At 46.5% G+C, this 26,464-nt stretch overlaps 1 protein-coding gene across 2 annotated transcripts in view; it reads left to right on the top strand.

The window, feature by feature from the left end:
* Nucleotides 1-1,866: 1,866 nt before the first annotated feature.
* Nucleotides 1,867-26,464, top strand: part of CADM3 (cell adhesion molecule 3) — a 31,437-nt gene continuing 6,839 nt past the window's right edge. The window contains exons 1-6 of one of the 2 annotated variants that reach the window (XM_060090791.1): nt 1,867-2,094; nt 19,620-19,721; nt 21,954-22,094; nt 22,602-22,754; nt 23,436-23,573; nt 23,938-24,108. In XM_060090791.1, the coding sequence (XP_059946774.1) occupies nt 2,013-2,094; nt 19,620-19,721; nt 21,954-22,094; nt 22,602-22,754; nt 23,436-23,573; nt 23,938-24,108 (787 nt within the window). In that variant the 5' untranslated portion in view covers nt 1,867-2,012. The remainder of the gene's footprint in view (nt 2,095-19,619; nt 19,722-21,953; nt 22,095-22,601; nt 22,755-23,435; nt 23,574-23,937; nt 24,109-26,464) is intronic. The other variant, XM_060090792.1, reaches the window with a different exon arrangement.

Here is a 26,464-nt window from a genome sequence, read left to right on the forward strand (position 1 = left end):
TTCAAGGTGTCAGAGAACCCCCAGGGAGGCAGAGAACCCCAGGGCAGTAGAACGGTTTGGAGTCACTAAGATCTGTCAAGGTAGGCAAGTCAGGCAACCCAAGGTGGTCAAAAACTCTTACAAATAATTCTTAATAAACACCCAGACACTCAGGAAGTGTTCAAGAGGTAGGCAGAGCTCTTCTCCCAGAAACTATAGATAAACTCCACAAACAGTGAGAAGAAAAACAGAGGGGCAGCTTTCTGGCTATCCTCAAGGGTCTTCCTGGAGAATATTCTTTCTCATCCTCTCCACCAGTGACTAACATTTATATAGAGCTTTACTGATTACAAAGTACTTTCCACATCCTTGTCCTTGAGTTACTAGGTGACAGAGACATTAAGTCCATCACAAACAGCTGCGAAAGCCTATTTGAGAGGAGGAAAGATTACCCAAACGTTGCAGATTAGCACAGTGAGGTACAGGCAGTTAGTTCAGAGAGGGGACTGGTCCAGGGCTTAGAAGACAGGCACACAAATCCCTCATCTAGGGACAAAATTGGCCTCCCAAGATTGGATGACACTTTAAAAAGCATATGATTCCATGCCCTAGCCAACACTGTGTTTTCTACTATTAATTGTCAGTATAACCTTGGGTAGATCAATTCATACCCTTTGGATCTCAGTTGCACCTGTGTAATAAGGGATTGGACCAAATATTTTCTAAGAATCCTTATATACATACAATTCTTTGATTCAGAGATTCTAAAATTTAGGAATGTATTCCCAAAAGCTAAGTTTGAGCAAAACTGACTCAGAAGGATCTCTTTCGGAGATGTACCAAGACTCTTTCAGAGAACTTCAATCACTCACAAAAAAGCAAACCCCAGGGGCTTGGGACTCATGAGCCAAGAGCAAGTACAGACACCCTGCCTCTCTCATTCATCTTATATGTGGCCTCAGGGGCAAGAATTGCATTAGCCACAGATGCACTGGCCCTTAAGTGGGCAGCTTCCTGAGGGTCTGTAGATCGGATCATTCACCCAGGAATCTTACTCACTAAAATTTGAGAAGGAAGGACAAACTCCTTTGAAATATTAAGAAGAAAAATATTGGGGGTAAGGGCTGGGAGTAAAGTGGGGGAATAGGAAGGATTAAGGGGGGAAACCACTGAGTTGCTTTGTAGGCAGCTTGGTTGGGCAGAGTCTGAAGGGAAGTCACTGTTTTTAGATGGGGAGTAATTTCTTTGAGGAGGGATTGAGGGAAGTGTTGATTCCCATGGCCTGGGGGCTTGCTGGAAGATGCCTTTCAAAGGAAGTTGCCTGGGGCTACAAATTGTTACTGGGCATATAACTAGGGGCTCATTTGGTCAGAGGAACTGGGCATGTTAGTGCTTTGGAGAATGACCTGGGTAACTGGTTACCCATGGAAGAGATGTCCCTGGGCATACTGTTGATAGGGGAACCCCAGGGCTCCTGGGGATCCCGGGTTGCCAAAGGAGGGAGGGTGGGGCTGGAGGATCTCGGGCTACTGGGCACGCCCTTGCCCAGGCAGGCAGTGGCCGATCCCGCCAGTTGGCCCAGGGCCCTGCCCGATCCCTCCCTCCCTCCACTCCGAGCCTAAGAGGGGTGGGCACCAGGTCCCACTGCTGAGCCAGCTCTCTCCCTCTGCTCCACGCCCGAGCCGGGCTGGTGGAGCTCCCGAGGGAGAAGGTGGAAGGCACCACGACTGCGCGCAGGGGGTGCGTGAGGCGGGGGGGGCGTGGGGAATGCGGCAACCTGTCCCCCCCGCGACCAGCCCAGCCCCCGTCACCCCCCCTCCACCTCCAACCGAATGGTTTGCTCCGAGCGCCCTATTTAATCCCAGCGACTGCAGCAGCGCCGGCTCCCTCCCGGTCCCCGCCTCGGCCCCGGGCTCCGAAGCGGCTCGGGGGCGCCCTTTCGGTCAGTGTCGTCGTCTACCCCCCTCCCCAGCCCCAGCCCCTGGGGACCCAGGCTCGCCAGCGCCCAGCCAGGGAGCCGGCCGGGAAGCGCGATGGGGGCCCCTTCCGCCCTGCCCCTGCTCCTGCTTTTCGCCAGCTGCTGGGCGCCCGGCGGGGCCAACCTCTCCCAGGACGGTGAGTGAGGGAGGGGGCGGCGCCAGGGGAGGTGGGGTGGGACCGGGGCGGGGGTTCCGACCGGCTGCGGGGGCGGAGGGAGCCTGTTGGCTTTGTTTGGAAGCGGGGGTTAAAGTCGCCAACCGCTGCTGATACCCGTGTCTGTCTCTGAGCGTCCGTGTCTCTGTGGATCGTGGGGTGTGCCGGGTATGCCCCCTCCTTGTACACCGTCGAGTGTGTCTGCGTGTGCAGTCGGGGTTTGGGTCTGTTATAAGCATCCCGGGGTATGGATGTGTTGATGTCCGTGTGTGTGTCTGGGTGTGCGCGTCTGTGTTGGTGTCTAGTTCTGCGTTTCTGTGTCAGTATCTGTGTGTATGTCTGTGTCAGTGTGTGTTGGGGGCGGAGTGAGATTTGTCGCTGTTTCAGTCAGGGCGTGTGTCGGGTGTTTGTGTATGTATGTCTGGAGGGGTTGGGTAGCCAGTGCAATCCCCCAAACTGCTGTATGCAAACATTTCTGCTCCCCAGCCCGTCCCCACCACCCGCGGCGGAGCTCCGAGTGGGCAGGGAAGGGAGCCTGGGTGAGGCTCTTGAGGGGGGCGTGGGCAAGGAAGTGGGGGGCTTCTCCTTGGAGCAAAACAACAACACTGGGCAGAGAGGGCCCTGGGATGGCAACATCCCTAGCGGTGGCAGAAGCTGGTAAAAGAAACCCAGACGAGAGCGGAGGAGGTGGGGGGGGGGGGGCAGTGGGGAGAGGCTGGGCAAAGGGAAGGATGAAGATATTTGGGGAGGAGGATGCATAGAAAACCCAATGCTTTCCTGGGCTAAGGATTTATTTTCCAAATTTGGGGTGGGGTGTCTTGCCTAGCCCCCTTTGCTTCAGTCAGGAACTCAAACCTTCTTGGGTTTGTCACGGTAGAAAGATGAAGGAAGAGAGTGGGGGGGGAGGAGGCGGGGCCAGGGGTGAGGGGACTTGGGGCCCCCTCCTGCCCTGGACCGGGCTATGTAGGTCAGCTCTGTCGGGGCACCTCAGCTTTCTTAAAGGCTGCTGACGATTAATGGGGTGGCAGGGGGCAGTTTGTAGGGAGACCAGGAAGGGAGCCACAGCTTTGAGCCTCAGATCCCTGGAGGAGGGAGGGCAGGCTGTGAAGGGACTAAAGGAATGCATCCTTCGGTCTCCTCCGCCCCTATCTGAGGCAGGCTGGGCTGGGGGAGGGGAAGAGGGACCGGGACCTCTGCAGAGCCAAGGGATGTGGGGACAGTGAAGGGGAGGGTGGTGGCTATGCCCGGCCAGATGCCAAGGAAAAACAGAAAGAACCGCAGGGGAGGAGAAAGGGGAGGCGGCTCCTGGGTGATGGACCCAGTGGCCAGAAGGGATGGGCACAGGGCGGGGCGGGGGTGGAGAGGGGAGGGGTTGAAACTGGGGATGATGATGTAGAGAATTTCATCTGAAGGAAACAGGGGAAGAGCCAGGGTGCTGGAGGAATAATTGCTCCATCTCGCCTGACCTGCTCCCCCAGCCCTGTCTCCATCATGATAAAGGAGTTTCTGCTGGTATGAGGACACTGGGGATCCCCTACCTACAGCTGGCTGGCTGAGTCCTTCTACTCTGTACCCATTAACACTCCCCAGGGGAGTTCCTGTCCAAGTCACCATAGAGACAGCGGCCCCTCCTCTCCCCTGTGTGGAATCCCCCTTCCCCAGAGGACTGTACTGATGACCCTACTCACTGAGGAGGTGAAGAGAGTCCTGAGGGAGGGCAGGCTAAGTGCAAGGCAAGGAGAGGCTGCTGGGTGTATGTACCACAATAAGGAGTCTCTACTAAGCCTTGACTTTCAGCTGCAGCCCCTGGCCTTCCCATCCTGGTAGCTGGGTTTAAAAGAGACAAGCATGACCCAAACTGCCCCTGTTCAGCAGTGGGAACTGATGGGGCCAGGCTGAGACCTAAACAGAATGAAGTCATCCCAGAAAGCTGTGAGCTCAATCCTAGGATGTAAACATTGGAGAAGAGAGAAAATCCATACCCTAGCCAAGTCTTTCTTCACCAACTGCACTATTCTTTCTTGGTCTTCAATTTGGGCTCCAGCCCCTACTCAGGCTTTAATGTTTAGAGGAAGAGAAATGCTTTATCCATATATATATATATATATCTATATCAGAGCAGTGGCTTGAAGGAAGAGTGGAAGGCAGTAAATTTTGAATGGAGAATGTCCGGAGGAGGGGTTGAGAATTTGGGGGTGGGGAGGGAGATCTGTTCCCAAGACAGAGTCAAATCAAGCATCATTTTCCTTGTAGAGCATCATCTGTGCAGACAGTGGACATATGTCTGGTTGTAATGTCTCAGGATGTACTGATGTACAAGAGGCACAACCACATGTGATCTTCTATCTAAATTAATTCTACTTCTTAGCTTCAGGATCAAAAAAGACCCACTCTGATGGGGGAGGTAGGTGCATAGATTTAATGCTCATGGGTGGTGATCCTAAGGCCATTCTGCCCAGGATCATGAAGAAGGTGTGTCTAGTACCCCTGACTTGGCCTGAGGCCCCTGGGCAGGGAGCTAGGCAGTATATAGCTTACCTGGTAACATTTGACCAAAACAAGAAGAGATGTGGTGTGAAAGTTTAAGGACAAGATATCCTAATACACGGATGCTGGAGTGGTCAAGGGTGTATGGCAAGAGTGGCTATTTCCATTTAGAATGAGGAAAACAAACTTAATATGCTGCTGGGGTATACAGCTCCCTGAAGTACAGCATACATTTTTTTTTTTTTTTTTTTTTTAGGTTTCATAAGGCTGAACAGGGATTGAGAGGTTGGAGAAGGGCAAACAACTGTTATCTGAACCTGGCCATGAGTGCTGTGGCTGGAAACTCAGGGATGGCTTAGATATTCAGTTTGCCACCTGCCCCTTCCTTCTCACGTTTCTCCACTAGTATTGGTAGAAGTTGGCAGTTCCAGCTTTGGGGAATACAAGGCCTGTGAACTTAATGTATTCTGTGGTTGTCTTTCTGGTGAGCAGCTCAACATTCAACATTGTAACCAGACTTCCTTGGATTCTTCCTTTTCAAGTTATTTACAGCACTCTGTGAGTTGATCTAGTGCAGAGACAGACAGGTGGGCAGCCTCACTTTGCTTTATACCAGGATATAGCAGTTTAACTTTGGACTGCACTGCCTCACACATGAATATCTTTCCCTTCCCAATGACCTTCTGTCCACTGCCATCCATTCTGCAGCCCCCTGGCCAGGTGCCCAGTGCAGAGATCATGCCCAGTGTGCCAGAGAAGTCCAGCAGGCATTCACTCTAGAGCTGCCCACAGATCTGCTTGGCAGACCTACTCCATCCAGTTTCTGTTCCTTGCAGCTGTAGCTGTTCTGTTTCTGTACCTGTTCTCTTCCCAGTTGCAGCTGGGAACCCCTGGGAAGGAGATGCTCTCCCTGCAGACATGTGCATTTTCTGGCACAAAGAAGTTGAAACCATCAGAGAGACACTGATATCATACAGTCTGTCTGATGTGGGGTCCAAGCTGTGGCATATCAGCGGCCTATCCAGCAGTTACACCGAAGATTCTGTCCTAAGCTCTCCCTAGGGCTAGGCAGCACTGTTGGTTTTAGTAGTTTCTTTTAGTACAGTGGTTTTCTCACTTTTATCTTTAAAGATGTGAAATTCCTTTATCAAATAAATAAAACAGATCCAAGGAGAATTACTCTTATTGAAACAGATAAGTAAGACCTGGAGCCCTCTCACCCTTCTTCTTGTCTTCCCCTACACTCCCCCTAATCCTTAAGGCATAGATAGAGGTTCTGCCACATACAGTTTGAAATCCTCTGCCCTAGACTGACAGTAAATGAGACAGCTCACTACCCTTAGGTGTCTTCTCTCTCTCTCTCTCTCTCTCTCTCTCTCTCTCTCTCCTTCCAACTGAGGAGAAAAGGAGGGCCAAATCTAATTTCAAGAGGGCCTTGTTGGAGACATTCACTATTCACTTGAAGAATGACTCATAGTTCTGCAGCCATAAAATTCCACAGATGGCATCTTTTTGGTGCTCTGGTCACTTTGAAACAGCAGACTAAGTAGTTGTGCTATTGCTTTGAAAATCCTTAGATCTGATTTTGGTACCCCTTGTTATTACTACTACTTTCTTGCAGTCCAAATAATATATACAATAGAATCAAAAGCTGCTTGTCCTTAGGTCACAAAAAAATAACCTAGGAAAAGATCCTCACAGTTCTCGTCAGAGAAATAATAAAACCCCTGGGGCTGTGGCTAGTCACATTCTTTGTTGTTTCCTACTCCAATAGAACCAGCCCAACAATCCCTTTTTTGTCATCTATTTCTCAGTAATGGAATTTCACTGAAGGGTGGTAATCTAGGCTCCAGGTTCTCCACGAAAGCAAGCTGTGGACTGGACGAGCTCCTTACTGACTACTGAATGAAAAAGCCAGGGTATTAGATAATTTTGTTAATTATATCTTCTTTCATTTTTCATGCTAAAAGTTAATATTTCCTGTTTAATCATTGGCTATAGGTCCACGTACTGGAACATTTTGTTTCCTGGATAAGGTCATGTCCTAGAGGTCCATCCATGAATTCCGAGAATAGCCATCCTCATGGGAATGCTTATAAGAAATAGAGAGAAACAAACCACCAGAAAAGCAAGCCGTCAGAAAAAGATTCAGGGTCTCTAAGAACTCAGTCAAATTAAGAACAAACACTCCACGTAATTGTAAAATAGAGAAGAACAAGTCTCTGGGGCCAAAGATCTGCTTCTTCCTCTAGGATCAGCAGCAGAGATGATTCTTTACAAGGTCAGAACCAGCTGATGCTCAGAGGTTTTATAACCCAAGTAAAAACCCAATCCAATCCTGTTATAACAAGGAGATCCATCCATTCTAGCACTGAGAAGTCAAGTTGTCAAAAGTCTTGAACACATGAAGCTGCTGAGATTTTTTACAAAATATAAGCTCATTAAAGCTATATATTCTTCACAGAAGCAACAAGTACTGAAAGAGAGAACTATCTGTCCCTTTACTGAAATTCCCCTAAGTCTAAAGAGAGTGGCCAAATTTCCCAACTAACACAGAGGCCTCTAAGTCCTGAGGACAATACCCTTTTTAAGAGTCATAACCCATTCCATTTTTCTGTGTATGATCAAGACTGGACTATTCACAGCAATTTGGGGTGTCTTAGAGCACTCGGACTCTGATACATCTCATACCCTATCTGACTGTAATACACATTTTGGTTTCCTCATGCCTCGTGTGTCTCTGAGGGGACGCAGGCTTTGTGGTGCTCTTTTTCCCACGCTGAAAGATACTATTAATTTCATTCATAATTGGTTGTAGCAAGTCAAAACCTCTTCCACCGCCACTGATACTAATGTAATTTTCATAATTACTGAGGCTTATGTTGACAAACTCAGTCTGGTGGCAGTCCTCACTTTTTAGCACAATCTCTTGGTTGTATGTGTGGCAGGTTCAAACAGAGTACTTCAGGAGGCCTTTGAGAGCAAGTGGTGTGTGTGGTGTGATCCTAGCAGAAGCCCTGATGTCTGGTTTGTTTGGTTTGTTTGAGAGCTGGCTGCCTTAACCTATGATCCTGGTTGCCCTGTTCTTTGTGGAACAAACCACAGGTGCTTTGAGCTCTCCATGGTGCTAGACCCTGATAGGGATGCTCCAGGCTCTTCTTGCTGCTCTCCGTGGTCCTGCTCCCCATCCAAGCTCCTAATCTCTTTACTCTCTACACTGCAGCCCTCAGAACAGGGCTGGAATTTCCCTCCCCCTACCACAAGCACACACATGATCCTGGTTATGATCCCTGACCTGCTCCACCAGAAAGAGGTACACAAGACCTGTAGATATAGATCTGGAGAGTCTTCATAACCACCTAATCCCCTGTAGGAAGGGGACAGAAAAAGCAAATAATACTGAGGTTGAAAAGAAGTGTGGTTTGCAGTGTTCAGGAGACTAGGACATAGAGTGACCTCAAATGGCCTCAAAAGAACTGAATGTTTTGCCATATATCGACTCATAGATTTAAAACAGAACTACAAATAGTCGTGGTTTAGATTGAGACAGCATTGCTTATATACTATAACCACATATACACTATAAATGTGGAGTGCAAAATGAGTCCTACTCAGTTTATGAGCATGTACCTCTTAACACCACTCTGAGCCTGACAACCAACTCTAATTGTCCTGTCATGGTACCCATTGTTCCTGTCCCCTCAGCCTTAGCAGTAAACGTAAAGACAACGTATAGGATAGGTTATCAGAATAGATAATAGAGGAATTCAATATATGAGAGGCATAGAAGATAAATATCAAATCCCTGACTCATGTCCCTCATCATTATAACCATCTAGTACAGACTACATGGCCTTAAATATAACCACCCTATCCCAGAGTCCAAGTCCTTGGCCAGATCTCAGGAGATGGATCTTTAAACTGGACTCTGCTACTCTTTTGGGGTATCTGCCAATGATCCCAATGAGAATGCTCAGCCCCTGCCAGTCTGAGACTAGACAGCCTGTTCCTCCCATCACATCAAAGCTACACAAGCTTCTCTTCCCCTAAATGCTGATTTCCCCATGTCAATTTTGCATAATAGTTCATATAATAGTGAACACTTATGAATGACCTACACCAGAGTGAGGCTGGGGAAACAGGTTTCCAGAATTAATTTCCAGGATCCCTCTTCCATTTCCTTATTTGATACAAGGAGAAACTTCATTCCTCAAGGACAGGTAATGGAAGTGATTTATCTCCATGAGCGAGCCTTCAAGAAGACAGAATTAGGGTTATGGTAACAGCTGGAGTTTCTCCCATCTACTCATCTCCCTGAGACCCCGTTCTCTTAAAGAGCAGACATGTTTCTGAAAGGATTCTAATGCAGAGACTCCAACATTTTTTTCAATATGTGTATCATTCTTCTACGTGAGCTCTTACCTCTGGGATCCTTTAGCCCTCTCATCTCTCTCCATCTTTCTCCTGGACATCTCCAGGAGAATAAGAAAGCTAAATAATATAAAGAACTAAAATGTTGTTTTCTCTAAGGATTTATTTTTCCTTACCCCAGCTAGACCTACACCAATTGTGTATTGATTGCTAATTATAAGCACCTTTGGCTCATTTACTTCCAGTTCAGGGTCAGAAAGGTCAGATGCATCACCTCACCCTAGGAAAAAAAGAAAAAGAAATGAAGGCTGATATTTCAGCCATTCATCTCTAAGCTAGCCATTACTTAGCTCTCCATTTCCTTCATATAATCCCAGGTGTTACCAAAATAGAATGGAGAACTATACTTCCAATAGCAGATTTCATTGGGAATATGCAGATCCTTATTTCTTGTGTTCATTTTTCTTCTGGGACCTGGCTCTTTGCTTCCAATTTGGATTCTAGAATTCCAGCCAAAGCCTCAGACAGAGTAAAAAGCTCCAGAAAGTGAACTGGTTTATTGAGTCTCTGACTTAAATACCCGATACTCCTTGGAAACCCAGCAAACCTCTAATAAATACATCGATGACAAGTAACTTAAGGCTTAGCCTAGCCTAGGTCAGTCTTTGAAGAGCCTAGAGTCAAGTTCTCTCATTATCATAAAATGAGGGGCCCGCTTTACCATCTGCTCTTAATCATTTGTCCCTCAGCAAATGCAAACTTAACAGTGAGACAGTTATACTCACTTGTTCTTACTCGTTCTTACTCTAGTTCTTAAGGATGAGATATTTCCAAACACATATTATATATTCCCTCCTCCAATCTCCATCCTATAATCTCAAACAAATATAAAAACCACCATCACTAAGCCCATGGGCCTCACACATTCTCATTTATCCTCAACTGCTGCTTAATGCCAACTCTCTTCTGGTTTCCAAGCCCTAGAGTCCAGTGTCAGTGACAGATGGACTGAGCCTCAGCCCTGGGGAGAAAAGGATTCTGGCCCTCTCCTGGGGAGTTTGAGCAGGAGAGAGAGCCTGAATTCTGCTTTGGGGAGAGTCTCTGAGTTTAAACCATATGGTTTGCTGGACATTAAGGGTTTTGATTAATAACGGGCTTGTGAAAAGGGCTCTGTATCTGGGTCATAAGAAAATGCTATGTTTATGACCAAAAAAAAAATGAAAACAGAGATACAAATAGTGAAAATTGTAGTTGTCATGTGTGTAGTGAGGGACACATACTGAAGGAGAAAAAGAGAGTCACCAGGTTGGAATATATGTGCATCTTGGGGAATAAAATCGAATGTATATCCACATTGAAGAAGAGACTCTCAAGAAGATTTAAGGAGAGGAGCTCTTTGGGTCAGAACAGAATTATTTGCCATATTGGGAACTGTGAGGTCTGCAGACTTGGAAGAATGTGTCTATCTCACAGAAGGGTTAAATTCCCAGGAAGGCCCAAAGTAAAGCTAATTGAACAACAACCTGCTGAAAAATACATTTTTAGGTGAGAAGAGTGAAGGGCAGAGACTACATCTCAGCTAGGATTGGCAGAAGAGGGGAGCCCAGAGTAGTGTGGGTGTGTAGAGCAGACCGTTTTCGCCATGTGGTTCTCCTGATCACTGCCCTGAACCTGTCATCCACACCCTGATTCTGATGACCCAGTGAAGAGAAACAAGTCAGTAAAATGAAAGCCAGCCGAGATGAATGCTTTCTTGCCTGACTTCTAACAAATTAAACTTTTTCACAGCATTGTTATCCCACCACACCAAGCCATCAGCCTGAAATATCTAAAGTGCCACATTAAAGAGCAAAGAATAAGATAGAGCTTGTTGAGAAGGGAATGCATCCATGCACTCAAACAGGTATCGAGGCTCTGGAGGGTTAGGAGCAAGCCTTTGGCACCTGGTTGGAGATTCCTCAGGGAATCTGTTCTTTACTTCTCCCCAGGGTCCCTGGGCTTTCCCTCCCATTCCCAGTCCCTATTTTCTCATAGCTAAACATATTTTCCAACAAGTTAAACTGAATTATGCTTTCATTTACTCCATGCTGACTCTGTTATGTATCCTTTCCTAAGTACTTTCCTAAGATGGGGTGATTTTTTTTTCCCCAGTTCTATTACATACGTGTGAAAGCAGCTAGATACATTTAGGGAAAGGGTATAAAAGTGCCTGCACTTGGTTCAAGGGACATCTGAAAGTTCAAAGTCTAGACTCCTGACTCTCTATTGCATTAGAATACAGACTCCAGGTCTGTATACCTGTTGTGATTTCTAAGTGTGTGAGCATGGTGGGAAGGGAATGAGGAGATAGGGGTAAAAGGACACTTCTAAAATGGCTCAAGGCTGTCTTCAACTGGAGTGATTTCATGCCCTACCTTAGGGACTTGCTTGAGAAATAACTGATGAAAGTCAAAGCCCTGCACAGAACCCATGCTCCCAGCAGCCCTTACTGAGCCATCCGTTCTGCTGTGTCTCATCACCTCCCCCCAGCCTCTTAGTACAGAACACTAGACACTTGTCTGGAGCACAGAGCCCAGTCCTAGAAGGTAGGCGCTAAGGCGAGGAAGGGGCTCTTTTGGGATTAGATCCCCTTCCTTTCTGTCTCCCAACTTCAGTTCTTACTACAACACAGTATTGGCTCCAGAGGGGCTTGTTTTTGTTGGGGTCCAGCCCAGGGCTCCCTCCCAGTGCTAATGCACCGAGAACACTGACTCAATAGCAAATCAAAGCAACAGCTGTCCCCACCTCCTTCTCTGCCACCCACTTCCCAGTCTCTGCTCCTCAGAATCTTAACTAAGTCTCCGAGAGCCCCTCCACCTCAGCCTACTGCAAGCCCACTTCTGCCTCCAGATTTTTTCTCTCACTAGCTCAAGAATAGGAAAAGCTCCTCTGCGTTCTTCTCTCTTCTAGTCTCTGTCTCCCACATCACAAACAGGTTAGCATCCTCCAGCTCTCCACCACACAGATGCTAACATGCACACGTACACATGGCCTGTCCTCCTCATCACTCTTTTAACTCCTAAAGGGCATGGAAGTGGCTTCTGCCCCATGGCCTCCTCTTTTGTGAGAACCGGGATCTGCCATGAAGACCCTGACATTTGTGATGATGCCATTCCTCGCACCTTCAGGGACTCCTTCCTCATCTCACCCCAACTCCTCTAACCTGCCCGGCATTTAGTAGAGTTACTTCCCTTGAGATCTAGGGTCCTGGGGTTCCACACTACAATGCACAGGGAGATGGGAAGCAGGAAGAGTGGATGTCACTGGAAGTAAAATCACACTAAATGGCAACTTAACTTCCGAATTAGCTAGTTCACAGGACTGCTATCAAATGGCAATGAGAACAGAAGACTGGGGTTATAACCACAGCTCCCACTAGCTGCCTGTGTGACCATGCTTAAGTTTCTAAGGCTCTCTGAGCCTTGGTTCTTCATCTTTTAAATGGGGAGTTTGTACTAGATGCTACTTAAGATTCTTATCAACTCTAAAAGTCTATGCTTCTAAGAATCATAGATGGGGAAACATTTTAGGAAGAATGAGGTGCAGAAAGAGAAGGCAAGGAATTACTGAACCTTGGTAATAGGGAGTCAGAAAGGACATCAGTTCCATCCTCTGTCTAGAAGACTCAAAAAGATCTTAGGAATAACCACCTCTGGCCATTAGGGGTCAGTAGAAAATGACTAGAACATGCAAATTGACTGCAGGGTTTTAGCAAATATAGTTACTCACGGCATCTTAAACTTGTATACATTTTTAACATTTGGATATCGGAAAACATTTGGAATAACTGTTTTTTTAAATTTTTTTCAGTGAAAAGAGGTTTAACATCAAGATGTGCTTTTTGTTTTAACCCCACCCTCACGCCCACCATAGGCAAGCTAGCCAACTAGCCAAGTACCCTAAAGATTCCCTCCTCTTCATTCAGCCTAGAAAAGCTAAGCCCCACACCATTCCAAACCCAGGAAACAAAAGCCTTTCATTTTCAACAACTGCTTAGGATGGAACCAAAAGGTATCTGCCTTCATGCAATAATAAACCTGTTTGAACCCAGATCCATCCTTTCCAAACCTAAATCTCTTGGATCATCTAACAGAATAGGATCCCTGGTTCTATAAATCTGTACCTCTTGGCCACACTTTACCAAGCTATGAGGCTAATCAGTATAGTAGGAACTTCTTACAGGGAAGGTTCTCTTCCCCACCCTATTCACCTTCCAGTTTCACTTATATCGGGTACACCTCCTGGGAGAGTAAAGCTACACCCAGAGAGTAGTGACTTCGGGCCCAAGAGGCTGTTGGGAGCCAGAGAGAAAGTAGATAAACAAGACTCCAGGAGGGAAAACCAGACAGCAACAGAAATAATGGAGGGAGGGAACACAAAGGAGCAAGGTCTCAGCAGCTCAAGACAGAAAGGGTGGAGGCGCCAGCGAGCTGGAGAGAAGGCCTAGATCAGGGAGGCAGGCAGCTGAAGCGTGACTGAGCTGTGAGGCTCTGAAGTGGATGTGAGCCGGAGCATATCTGAGCTGAGCAAGGAGATCCTTTAGGGGATCCTACTGCCTGTGAGGGGACAGGGGCCTGCCCTGAAGAGCAACAGGAAGGGAAGGAAGTACACCTGAAAAGACAGACAAGGCCCCATGACAGAATAACTCTTATTTACCTCTATGGCCCCAGCTTCCTTTTGTCTGACCACACTATAACATTGGGAATGGAAGCGAATTGGGAGCTTGGGGAGGACAAAGTTAGAAAGGAACGTAGAGCAGCAAGTGAGAGAATATTTTGACACTCCTGTCCTCAGTGTCTTAGACTAGGAAAGTACACAGTAACTTCTGCAGAAGTAGCATAATTCCTGGCAACCTAAGAGCAAATGTAGAAAATTAAGTTTAAAGAGAGTCCTTTGTGATCAGGGTGTTGTGCTCTAAAGTTACTCAGGTCAAAGTAACTCCCCTCCCAAATCTTGGAGTTATCTATTAAATCAGGCCTCAGATGAGACTGGTCCACTTTCCTCCAAATGCAGGAGCAGACGTCCACTGCTAAAGAAAAATGTGGCTCTGCGCATAAAGAAAAGATTAAGGCGCTGAGTTCTAATTCTGATTTCATGGCCATTCTCTTCAGTGTGTGATCGAAATACATATAAGAATTCACTGCATAGCTAGTATTAGGGAAGAATCAGAGTGAGATCACCTGGTCAGGGAGCCCAGTGATGGGGGTGGGTAAACCATTCTAAAAGTGGGTCCCTTCAGCATTCTGGGCCACAGCCCCCAATGTGTTTTTCCCTTGGAGATAACACTCCTCCACCCACCTGTCATGGTAGTCGTGAGGAATAACAAGTAGGCTGGAATGAAGAGTATTTTTAACTCTGGAGTTAGAGAAATGCTGAATCATCATCATCATCATCATCACCATCACCATCAACTCCTACTCGGGGAGTTGGTGTTCTCTATAATTTGGGAAGTGGAGTTCTGGACCCAAGCACTGGCAAGGCCAGCAGCAGTTATGCAGGGGAGCTCTGTCCCCTTGTCCCACCATCCCAAATGTGCACCCGTGACCCTGTACATGGCCCTAAGGCCCATGCAATGTAGATTCCAGAAACAGACAGGACAGGGAAGATACATAAACCAAGCAATAAGGGGTTATACTGACATACAAACTTCCTTACTAGCATCACTTAAATTGGAAACATAATACATTTTTATTCATTTGAGTTACTCATTTATTTATCCAATAAATATTGAGCACTTACTATGTGTGAGGTCCTGTACTATGGATGAAAAATGAAATCAGAGGTGTCAATGTATGCTTTAAAAGGCACATTAGTAAGTCCCTGGTTCCCACCTCTGCTACTCTTAATATGAACAATTAATCAGAAGGAAATCAGTGGGTGAAAGGGCTACTTTGTCCTTTAAAATGCTGGGAGTCTTAAAGCTACTGGAACCCATGAGTAAATAGACCAAGAATTAAGAAACCCTCCACACAACTGAGAGCAAATAAGAAGACAATCTTAGTTCGTAGCCTAGGTGCTAGAGTGCTATGAAAATGTGAGGGCATTCTGTTAGTTTTAACCAGACATGTCTATTGCTTGGTTAACTGAAGAATCATCCCAAATTATAAGGCCTTTGGGGTGAGCCCCCAAAGATATAGATGAAGACACACCAAGAAATCCAATTAAAAATGCAATTCAGTGGATACAAATCACACCACCACCACAAGCACCCATTTCCAACTCGCTACACTGTTATTTTTATCGTATTGCAGGTAAGCATTGTGAATTTTGTTTAGGTGAGCACCCCCAGGCCAGCAGTGCAAGAAGGAATCTTTCCACCTATAACCTCTGCCCTCCCCCACCCCCCACCCCCCCACACACACATGAAGCACATGCTCCTGCAAAGGGAGGCAGTGTACTGAAGATATGCAGAAAGTCTGGGCTTTGTGGTCAGAGAGATCTAAGTTTATCCCAACACTTATTGGATGCATCATGTGGATAAGTTACTTAACTTTTCTGAGTCTTAGTCTCTGAGTCTTAGTTAACTCATCCTTAGCATGTGCATAATAATACCTATTAAAGGGTTATTCTGGAATAATGAATATAGAGCACCTCACTTGGATCATGACACACAGAAGGTAATCAATAAATAGAGATTTCCACCCATCTTGTAAACTTATAGAGCTTCAGCTTCTGGATGATCTACCCTCTTCCTTGGCCCATTTCTTCCTAGCCTTTTTGGTTTGCTATTTCCTCTTCACTGGCAGATTTTGAACCTAGTTCTCACAGTTGAAGATGTTTAGCATCTTTGATTCATTTATTAAATAAATACTCATTAAGCACCTTCTAAGTGCAGTATGCTGTATTAGGGCCAGTACCAGATACAGAGACAAATCAGATATCAACCCTACCTGCAGAATCGTTAAACTTTAGGAAGAAAGCGAAACTTGCAGTACAAAGTAAAGAGTGACACATAATTTAAGAAAAGTAGATAAAGTGTTGTGACTCAAAAAAAATCAGAAATTATTTCCATCTGAGGCAATCAGGGAATCAGGGGAGCCTTCTTGAAGGAAGTGCCACAGAAAGTAGGCTTTTTAGGGCTTAGATGTGTGAAGATGGGTGAAGAGTATTATCAACAGAGTGACTGTGGGAAAGGGAATGTATGCAGGAAAGGAAAGGGTTTATAGAAAGAATTCCAAATAGCGTCATATTTCTGGGATATGGGGTGAGTGAAGTAAAGAAAAGACAAAGCTGAAAGGCATATTGGCATCAGACCGTGCAGGATTTTATAAGCCAGGCTAACAAATCTGGATATCATCTGCAGACAATGGGAAGTCAGTGAGGGTTTCTAAGCAGGGAAACAATATGACCCATATGACTGGAGCTCTCTTTATCTGTTTTTCAATGTGACTAACCTGGGCCTCCCCTTACTAACGGTCTTGTGGACTCAAAGTCTGCATTTCCTTCCAATGACCCTGCCTGAGCAGAACTGTCATTATTTCCACTTCAAAGTGCATGCCACCTTTTCAGAGCACTCTTAAGTTTTCCTTTCGAGTCTGAATCCATTGAGGGAATTTATGCTGATGTCACCAACAATTGGCAAGCTCTAAATCCAAAGAACAAGTCTTTCACATTCCATTCCAGGTTATAATTTCTGCCATTTATCCATGTTTCTGTGAATAACATTATAATCACTCATCTGCACCCAGGGGAGTGGCTCTTCGGAATTTATCATTACAGGTATACGATTTTATAAAAACAGCAAGAAAACTTTCAGGCATATTAACAGACAGTTCTCAAGAGGAGACATGAGATCATAAGTACTTTGGAGAATTACAAGGTAAAGTATCACCCCCAGGAGGAAAAAAAAACCCAGCTACTTCTTAATCAGTTTCTTAAAACACAACAAACCAGAGTGAGTTCCTTGTAAACCTACAGAGACAATACTGTATATCAAGCATATCCCCAATATACCATTTACTAGAGATTATTTGTTTAGTTATCAGACCCCTCATCTAAACAATTCAGTTTAGTTTGAATGATCAACATCATCATTTCACTTATTCATCCTATTCAGAAAAAAAAAAAATGCCAGCAAAATGCGGAAGGAGGGGAGGGATGAAAGGAATATAAGCAAGGAGAAAAGCAACTGAGGAGAAGGCAGAAAACAGCACAAATGAAATAAGGAGCAAGAGAATGAAGACTAAACCTATGCTATCTGGACAGAAGACATGTTCTGCCTGAGTAAGAATGGACACAGCAAAGTGCCAGTCGTGACTGAATGAATTACCAGAGCCAAATAAATGTACTGAGAGCCCACTATGGGCTAAGTTCTGAAAATACAAAGATGAATAAGGGAAGGCTCCTTCTCTTCACCAACTCGGAGTTTAGAGGAGGAGGCTGGTAACTAAACAAGTAAATTGCAATACAGTGGACTGAAATGCTATAAGAAACAGAAGCTGTTGAAAAAGCTTTGAGTGCACCACCAGCAGGAGAAAGAGGATCCTTGAGAGGGTGTTACTTGTGTGCCTTAGGTAAGTCACTGAACCTCTCTAAACCTCATCTCTAAAAAGTGATTCTATCTGGCTGCCTCTCCCTCAAGGTTGTTTTGACATGAAATGAATTCATGATTGAAAATCCACTCTGCAAACTGAAAGCCCTATGCCAGCGTAGGAGGTGGCTATTTTATCCATTTGAGCAAAGGTCTATTTAGTGCTTACTTTCGCACTAGGTACCAATACTGTGGTGTGGGGCACTGACCCCTCTCTGGCTTCTCCCTGTCCCTCCACCATTCCAAGCTTTAGCACAACCAGTTTGCCTTCCCACTGTGTGTGGAGGCGCCCACAAACAGACGACCTGCAAAATACCGTGAAACACTCACCAACTTCCGGTTGCCTCCATTCTTGATGTCCACAGAAGGCAGCAGGGTGAGGGCACCCAGGGGGACTCTCTGTTGGATCTGAGAGCCCTTGTCCTCTTCCTGGCCGCCTTTCCTTCTCCCATTCTCATCTTTCTTGCCTCTCTTCACCAACACTTTCCTTGTTCGCTTTCTTGCCTACTTCTACCTGTTACAGATACTCTTTTTTTTTTTTTTTTTCACTGCTTTACTCCCCCTCCCCATTTGGGCATTAGCGCTTCTCCTGTTCAGGAACAGAGTCATTTCTCAAACCTCCTGGAGGATGTCTGAGGAACAGTGGAGAGGGGAGGCGTCTCCTTGAAGGCCAGTGAACCTCTGAAGCTATCTTAGAGCCCTATCCCGAGGCTAGGACTCTTTCTAACACCCTCTCCCTTCCCCGGTACTCCCTTCCCTCCCTCCCCCACTCTCTCCTCTCCCTCACCCTTCTTTCCCTTTGATTCTGCAACTCTCGTCCTCGGCCCCTTTCTTCTCGTGGACCCTAAGACCACGTCCCACTTATCTTTTTAGTCTCACACCCCTGCTACTCCGTACCCTCCCCACCTCCCCTACCCATCCTCCTCGGTCCCATCGCCCCCTTCTCGTCCTTTCCTCTCCCACCCCCCTCCTCCGCTGCCTCTGGAGCGGGCGCGCTGGGACAATTGGCGAAGTTCTTCTGCCGGACTCCAGGCCCGGGACAAGGAGCAGTTCCGGACTCTGCTCAGCAGCCGATGACGTTACTGAGTTTTGCGCATGTGATTGGCTACTGGCTTTGCAACAACAGGAGATCTGAAAAGATTCTCAAGCCCGGTTTCTTTGTCCCTCCGTCTCTCAGGTTGAGTTGGGGAAAATAGGCCATGGAAACTACACAGTACTTCACAAAAGGGTTTAGGGGCTACCTACTAGGAAGAGAGCCGGTGACTCAAGTCTTGGGCGTGTGTTGTGCCAGATGAGGGAGCAGAGTCAGTGATATAAAATGGTGAGACTGAGAGTGGAGGAGGAAAGCTTGAGAATTGGAGCACCGGATAGAAGGTAACAATCTAGGAAGGCGTGGGGTAACTTTCAACGCCAGCTGTGGTCTCTGTTTTCAGTGCTAAGGGTGTCACCTTGAAACAGAGCTTTGGATTTGGAATCAGGCATTTAATTTCCAGTCTTTGTTCTTCTGTTTGTAGGACCTTGGGCAAGTCACTTCATTCTGTTTCCTCTCTTCAAGGTAGTAATGATAATACCAACGTACTTATTTAAGTGGTTTATTAAAAGGATTAAATGGGAACGTACTTTTTAATTATTAAACCTGTCATTATTTTAGTAGATAATTTGGTGTAGCAGAAAGAATCCCGGATCAGGAATGAAAAGTCTTTGGTTATCTTTCCTGTTTCTGTATGACCTTCGCCAAGTCACTTTTAATCCTAGTGGGCGTCAGTGTCCTCACCTGTGAACTGGGAGAACTGGACCAGATGACCTCTAAGCTCTCTGTTGACTCTAACATTATGTGATTGACTGCTAAAGCTTAGCATCCTCCTTTAATTCACCCCTTCGGAGGAAGACTTCACTTCCTTTTTCAGGACTTGAGTTAATCTCCCCCTTTTGTGAGAAAGCCACCTTCTCATAGGTACCCTGGTGAACCTGCTTTTCACAGGGACCAGTCCTCTCCCCCATCCTCGACAATGAAAGTACAGATCCCAAACGGTAGCAGCTTACATGTAGGGCTCATCCTTCATGGAGACTCTCTCCCCAGGCTACTGGCAAGAGCAGAATTTGGAGCTGGGGACTCTGGCTCCACTCGAAGAGGCCATGAGCTCCACAGCCTGGAGCAACCCTGACATGCTGGCCAGTCAAGGTGAGAATCCAGGCCCCCTCATCTCAATGTCCCGCAGTTCCCTCCACCATCCTCACATCATCTCCCACTCATGTTGCCTCCACCCTGTGTTCTCACTCCCCTCATTACCACACAACTCTTCCTGGTCTCCATTTGACATTTTAGTACTTAGTTCTACACCACCAACTCCTCTGGCACCTACTCCTCCTTCCCTCACTCCGGTACAGGGACCTCTGTATCCCTTACACCTTTTTCCAAAAATAAAATGAAGCCCGGGCTTCCCTAGTGGCGCAGTGGTTGAGAATCCGCCTGCCGATGCAGGGGACACGGGTTCGTGACCCGGTCCGGGAAGATCCCACATGCCGCGGAGCGGCTGGGCCCATGAGCCATGGCCGCTGAGCCTGCGTGTCCGGAGCCTGTGCTCTGCAACGGGAGAGGCCACAACAGTGAGAGGCCCGCATGCCGCAAAAAAAAAAAAAAAAAGATTCCAGGAGGAGTGTATTACTCAGAATAAAGAGGTTCTGGAAAGACAGAATCAAGATAGAATTCTTCAAAAGGAACCAGGGACAATGGGATTACCAGTCAAAAATCGGTATATGGCTAGCAGTAAATGATAGGTTTTCCCAGACCTTTTGTTGAGATATTTAAGGAAGATATCACTTCCACCTTTATTCAGCCGGCTCAGTCTCTGGCCTGCTAACATTAAAGTTGTAGTTTTGATTCTCAAGTTAGATGGCTACCTGAGGCGCATTCCAGTGAAAAGAGCACTGCCTTGAGAGTCAGGATTCTAGTCCTAACTAGAATCACTGATCGGGAGAATGATCTTAACCAATCACTTCACCTCCATTGCCTCATTGTCTACATCTGTAAAATGAGGGAATTGGATTCCATGATCCCTAAGATCCCTGTCAGTTCTAATTATTATGATTCTAAACGCTAAAACTAGCAGCCAGGCTTTGGGCTCCAATTTGGAGACAGTCACTCAGAAGCGTTGGTGTTTGGTGTCAGCCCCAGCTGACAGGGCCCCTTCTCTGCTAGGAACGCTCATTGAATATTCCTTGGAAATGGAGCTCTGGTGACCAGGAAAGACAGGAATAAGCAGACAGGGCAGGGGTAAGGTTGGTGCCATAGGGAGCATGAGGATTGTTTTAAATTGCTCAACCAGGGAATGTCGGAAGTAGGTTTCTTGGTTTCTGATTCAGAGGCGACAATGCTGGTTAAGTAATTTAGTACCATAGAAGAAATGGTGTGGATGTTTCAGGAATCAGCGCTGGCAGGTGTTACTTTAGCTCTGCAGAGGTCAGCGCCATTGGGTCACAGGAAGTCAGGCCTGAAGATGAGAGAATCAATATTCGGAATCAGAATCCATGCTTTGGGGAACATGGGACAATATTGGGTGGAGGAAGCAAGTGTCACACAGACTGAAGGGCTCACAGCTAGGCCTGATTAGAAGGCACATTTGAGATTCAAATGACTCATCCTCACGATATCTTACTAGTCCTTCTTTTGTTTAACTTGACTAAGTAGAGAGGGATTAGAAACCATATTTCTATCACATCGAAGGGAAAAGTTTAATCCATTATTCTTTAAAATAACGTCAGGATAGTGACTTGGGAGGCGGGTAGTACTGATACTGAAAGGAATATGTTAAGGGAGCTGATGATTGGAGGGAAATTATTGTTGGAGGAATTGAAAAGTCTGTGTCAAAACGTTTTAGGTTTTTTTAAAAGTCCTTTTTGTTTATTTTGCAGTTTCATCAGCTACCTCTTGTGTAAATGAATGTGCAACCCACATTCTTGGGGGTTGGCCTTTTCTTCGCTTTTGGTTTGGGCATTATTACAACCACTTCTGTTCTTGCTCCTATATGCAGGTGGTGGCAGGAAGGTAAAACAGAATGACAGACTCGTATGTGTGTTTTCAAAGGTGAATGGTAGAACTCTATCAGAAAAGATACATGGGGAGTGGTATGTGTAGATTTGGGGTGCCTTTATCCTTCTAAATGTGTGTGGCCCTGTCAGTTCATTCAGCAAATATTCAACAAGTGACTGTTTTTCTGTGCATTCAAAGCAAGAGGAAGTAAGGTCTGTCTTCCCCTGCCTCACCCCCACCTCTATTCCTTCCCCCATGATGTGTGAAGAGAATACAGAGACATGGGCCTTGGGTGGTCTGAATTAGATGAGGTGGACTGTGGCCCAGAAATGGGTGGAGGGGCTAGTGCTGCCTTAGGAAACTAACCCAATTCTACTCCTGCAGACAGTCAGCCCTGGACATCTGATGAGACAGTGGTGGCTGGTGGCACCGTGGTGCTCAAGTGCCAAGTCAAAGATCATGAGGATTCATCCCTGCAATGGTCTAACCCTGCCCAGCAGACTCTCTACTTTGGGGAGAAGAGAGGTAGTGTCCCACGAGTTATCTGCCTCCATGGGAAGCATGGGCTGGGGAAGGGGGCTGCAGAGCTGAGAGGAAATGTCCCTGTAGTCCAGAGGCTGAGAAACGTGAAGGGATGCTATTTGGGGAAGCAACAGGCCATGGGCTCCTCAGCTGGTTCCAGAGAAACTTCATAACTATGGCTCTGACCTAGGCCATGCATGGTCTTATAGGGTCCTGGAGTGACTCACCCCAAAGCAGCCCTAAGAGACAGCTGATGTCAGTGTTGCCCCAATGTGGCCCACAAATCCATCCTACTTTTCTGAGTATCTCTGAGGCTACTGAGCACAATGGCCCAGGGAAGTAACTGAATAAACTAAAGACTACTCAAACTCAGGAGCAGTTTTTTTTTTTTTCCCCTGCCCCAAACCACACTAGACCCCTTCTTGAAAAAAAAGCTGGCCCTGGGATTGGAAGATAAAGATGAAAGTCACCAGTAAAAGCCTTGCTTCCAATTCTTCCAATTTCCCCCAGCCCTTCGAGATAATCGGATTCAGCTGGTTAGATCTACGCCCCATGAGCTCAGCATCAGCATCAGCAACGTGGCCCTGGCAGACGAGGGTGAATACACTTGCTCCATCTTCACTATGCCCGTGAGAACTGCCAAGTCCCTCGTCACCGTGCTCGGTGAGGCTCCCAAACCCCAGTGTCTCCACAGCATGGTTCCTTGCAAACAAATCTCCCTGCATGGGCCCCTGAGGCAGCCTAGAGCCAAGCAAGTCTCCAAGCATTTTGGGAAAGTTCAGCGTGTGTTTCTGTTGCAATGGAATGAAATGCAAAGAGTGCTGGGGTCTAATCTTTTCTCCTTTGCTTACTGTTTGCTCTGGGACAAATCTCTTACTCTCTTTGAGCCTGACTTTCCTAACCTGTAACAAAGTGTTAGTGTCTTTTCCACTTACCTCCCAAGATTGTGTAAGGGAAACATGAGAAGTATGTGCAGTGTATGATTATAATTTTCAAGATGAGTACCCCAGTTGTCTGCATGCTCTCATCTTGATCCTACATTTTCATTTCTTTCTTTGCTCCCCTGAGCCTCACATATATCTGTGGCCACCCAGTTGTGCTTTTGGGTTGTTGGGTCATGTATCATCTCAGGTATAGTAAATCTCCCACCATCATATCTCCTCCCCCTGGGGTGGTCTTTCTCTTATCAAAGAGAAAGATAATTTCTCTAGCCTTCTACCCATCATAAACCAAAATAGAACTCAGATATCCTAACCCTCAGAGAGTCTACCTCAGCAGGGAGAGATGAGGTGTGACCTCAGGGTGCTTTTCTTTCCTATCCTGACCATCTCCTATCCATGGCAGGAATCCCACAGAAGCCCATAATCACTGGCTACAAGTCATCGTTACGGGAAAAGGATACAACTACCCTAAACTGTCAGTCTTCTGGGAGCAAACCTGCAGCCCAGCTCACCTGGAGGAAGGGTGACCAAGAGCTTCATGGTAAGTTCCTCCTGCCTTGGGCGTGACGGGAGGAGGTGGTGCTGGGACAGCGGGGAGGAGAGAGGGAGTGAGAGGCACATGTCTACATGCCTATGTATGTGCACATAAGACATGGTGTAGAAGAAGAAAGGGGACTGACAGATATTCTGTGTACAGTCGTGTGTGTGTGTGTGTGTGTGCACATGCGCGCGTTGGGGACTCCATCCTCCTTGTGTGTACATATCCATTTCACAACTTCCTAAGTCTGCCTAAGTTGAGATGCACCATCTGTATGTCTACAGTGGGGCCCACACAATCTCTGCATGTTAGGGCTCACTCTCTGTCTATGTGTGTGTGCGAGTGTGTGTCTGTTTCTGCTCTCTAGGGGAACCAACCCGAATACAGGAAGATCCCAATGGCAAAACCTTCACCGTGAGCAGCTCAGTCACCTTCCAGGTCACCCGGGAGGACGATGGGGCAGACATTGTATGCTCTGTGAACCACGAATCTCTAAAGGGAGCTGACAGATCCACCACTCAACGCATTGAAGTTTTATGTATGTTATGGGCTTGTGAGTGAAGAGGATCTGGTATGAGATGGGGAGTGGGGAAAAGAAAAGTGTGGGTTACTGTATATGAAGCACCAGGCAAAGATAAGTAAATAGGTAAAAACATAAGACAAGAGTTGCCAGGGTTAGGCCAAGGGTCAGCAAACTTTTTCTATGAATGGCCCAATAGTCAACGTTTTAAGTTTTGAGGGCCATGTGGTCTCTGTCTCAACTACTTAACTCTGCTGTTGCTGCAGAAATGTAGCCATAGATCATATGTAAACAAATGAACGTAGCTATGTTCCAATAAGACTTTGTTTACAGAAACATGTAGCTGGCAGGATTTGGCCCGATAGGTAAATTTACCATCTCCTGGGCTAGGCCAGTGTTATGCATCTAGATTGTAAATTGTAGCAGTAACTGTAGCAAATCAAGAATTAGAAGACAGATTCTAGTTTGCCCTTCACCGCTTACTAGCTGAGTGATGTTAAGGAAATTACCCCACTGAGCTTGATTCTTTATTTGCTAAATGAGAAGATGGACATGGAATCACAAAGGCTTCTTCTTGGTCTAACATACTATGAGTTCAAGAAAAGAGGTGGTAGGAAAACATGCTCTCTCTGGCATCATTATTCCCAGATTTCTCCCTACAGTCCCCCCACTAGTCTGCCCCAGGTCTGTGATCTTTCTTGGGATTCCGACCTGAAATGCCCACTGTCAAAATCACTACTCCCAACCTTTCCAAGGATCCTCAACCCTCTATGGAATCTGCCTTAAATATGGGTGGGAAAAAACCCACTCACCTGAGGAAATTTACAAATTTTCAAAAAGAACTTTTCTGAGTAGAAAAGTCAAGGGGAGGGCTTCCCTGGTGGCGCAGTGGTTGAGAGTCCGCCTGCCGATGCAGGGGACGCGGGTTCGTGTCCCGGTCCGGGAGGATCCCACATGCCGCGGAGCGGCTGGGCCCGTGAGCCATGGCCGCTGAGCCTGCACATCCGGAGCCTGTGCTCCTCAATGGGAGAGGCCACAACAGTGAGAGGCTTGCGTACCGCAAAAAAAAAAAAAAAAAAAAAAGGCAAGGGGAAATAAATGAAGTAGAAAGGCAGAAGATAATGAGTTATAAAAGAATGTACTGCTTGTCCTAACTTATCTAAAGGCTGGGTGTTTTTCTAAAATAACTCAAACCTTTCATCTCTTCCTTATGGAAGATCCAGGCCTGACTTCAGTGCTCTTTAAATCAATTGCTAGACCCATTGCTGAAACTTGACCATGAGGTAGGCTTGGGGTGGTGTCACTGTCCGTTTAGCAGACTCTCAGTCTGGAAACAGATAAGCTGGATTCTAGCCTTCTAGCCGCAGAGCCACCGCTTACTAGCTATGTCACTTTCACCAAAGCATTCAGTCTCGTTGCGGCCCCTTCTTACTTCAGTGAATTTTCATGAGGTTAAATGAAACACTATATAATGAAAGAACTTTGTAAACTTCAAAGTTCTGTATTACTATAAGGTGTTTCTCTGATTACTAGTTCTGAATGTAAAGCCCCTGGCCTTGGGCTCCTTGTCCAGGGCCTGGTCCCTGGCCAGGGCTAAAGAAGGCCCTCCCCTGTCTGAGCCCCAAAGGCTCCTCTGTTAGGTACTGGACCATCTGGCAGTTACTCTCCAGGGATCATTTTGGCCCAACTGTGATCAGCCATCAGTCAACAAATGCTATACTACAGGTGCTGCACTAGAGGCTTCTCTGGCTGTGAGGCCCTGGAACACCCGTTCTCTCACCTGGCCTGATTCTCTTCGTCCCGTTTGATTGGACTGAAACATGTTCATTAACCGGATGTTAAGGTTGGCTCTTTCCTTAGGGGAAGCTCGGCCTCTTTATCTGTTGTTCTAAACCGGCATCTGGTTGTATTGTTCTGTGTGGCCATCTGGACCCAGCCTCCTAAGCAGCCCTTCGGCATCGGTGGCAGATGCCATCATTCCTTCCCAGAACCCATCTATGTTGTGTCAGGGCCTTTTTGCAGCCAAAATATGACCTCCATCTCTTGCTGTTTCAAAGCTCTCACTTCATTTTTAGACCAGCTACTAAAAATGATGTTCTGCATTAAAGCATTGCTTCCTGTTTAAGCTCCCTTGCAGAGAGGATGGAGAGGTTGTGAACTCAATCAGTTATTAAATTCAAGTTTATTTGTTCCGTCAGAAATATGTATTAAGTTCCATTTATGTGCTAGGCACAGATGATCCAGTGATCTCCCTTCTCAGCTCTCTGTTAAGACATCCCTTGGGTCCCCAGCAAGGACAGGCCTTCCATAATCCTACCTCTGCAAGGTTGCCATATGACTCCCTCACGCATCCAACAGCAATAGTGGTCTTTGC

Source organism: Mesoplodon densirostris, chromosome 2 (genome assembly GCF_025265405.1).
Source record: "Mesoplodon densirostris isolate mMesDen1 chromosome 2, mMesDen1 primary haplotype, whole genome shotgun sequence".
NCBI classification, from domain to species: Eukaryota; Metazoa; Chordata; class Mammalia; order Artiodactyla; family Ziphiidae; genus Mesoplodon; species Mesoplodon densirostris.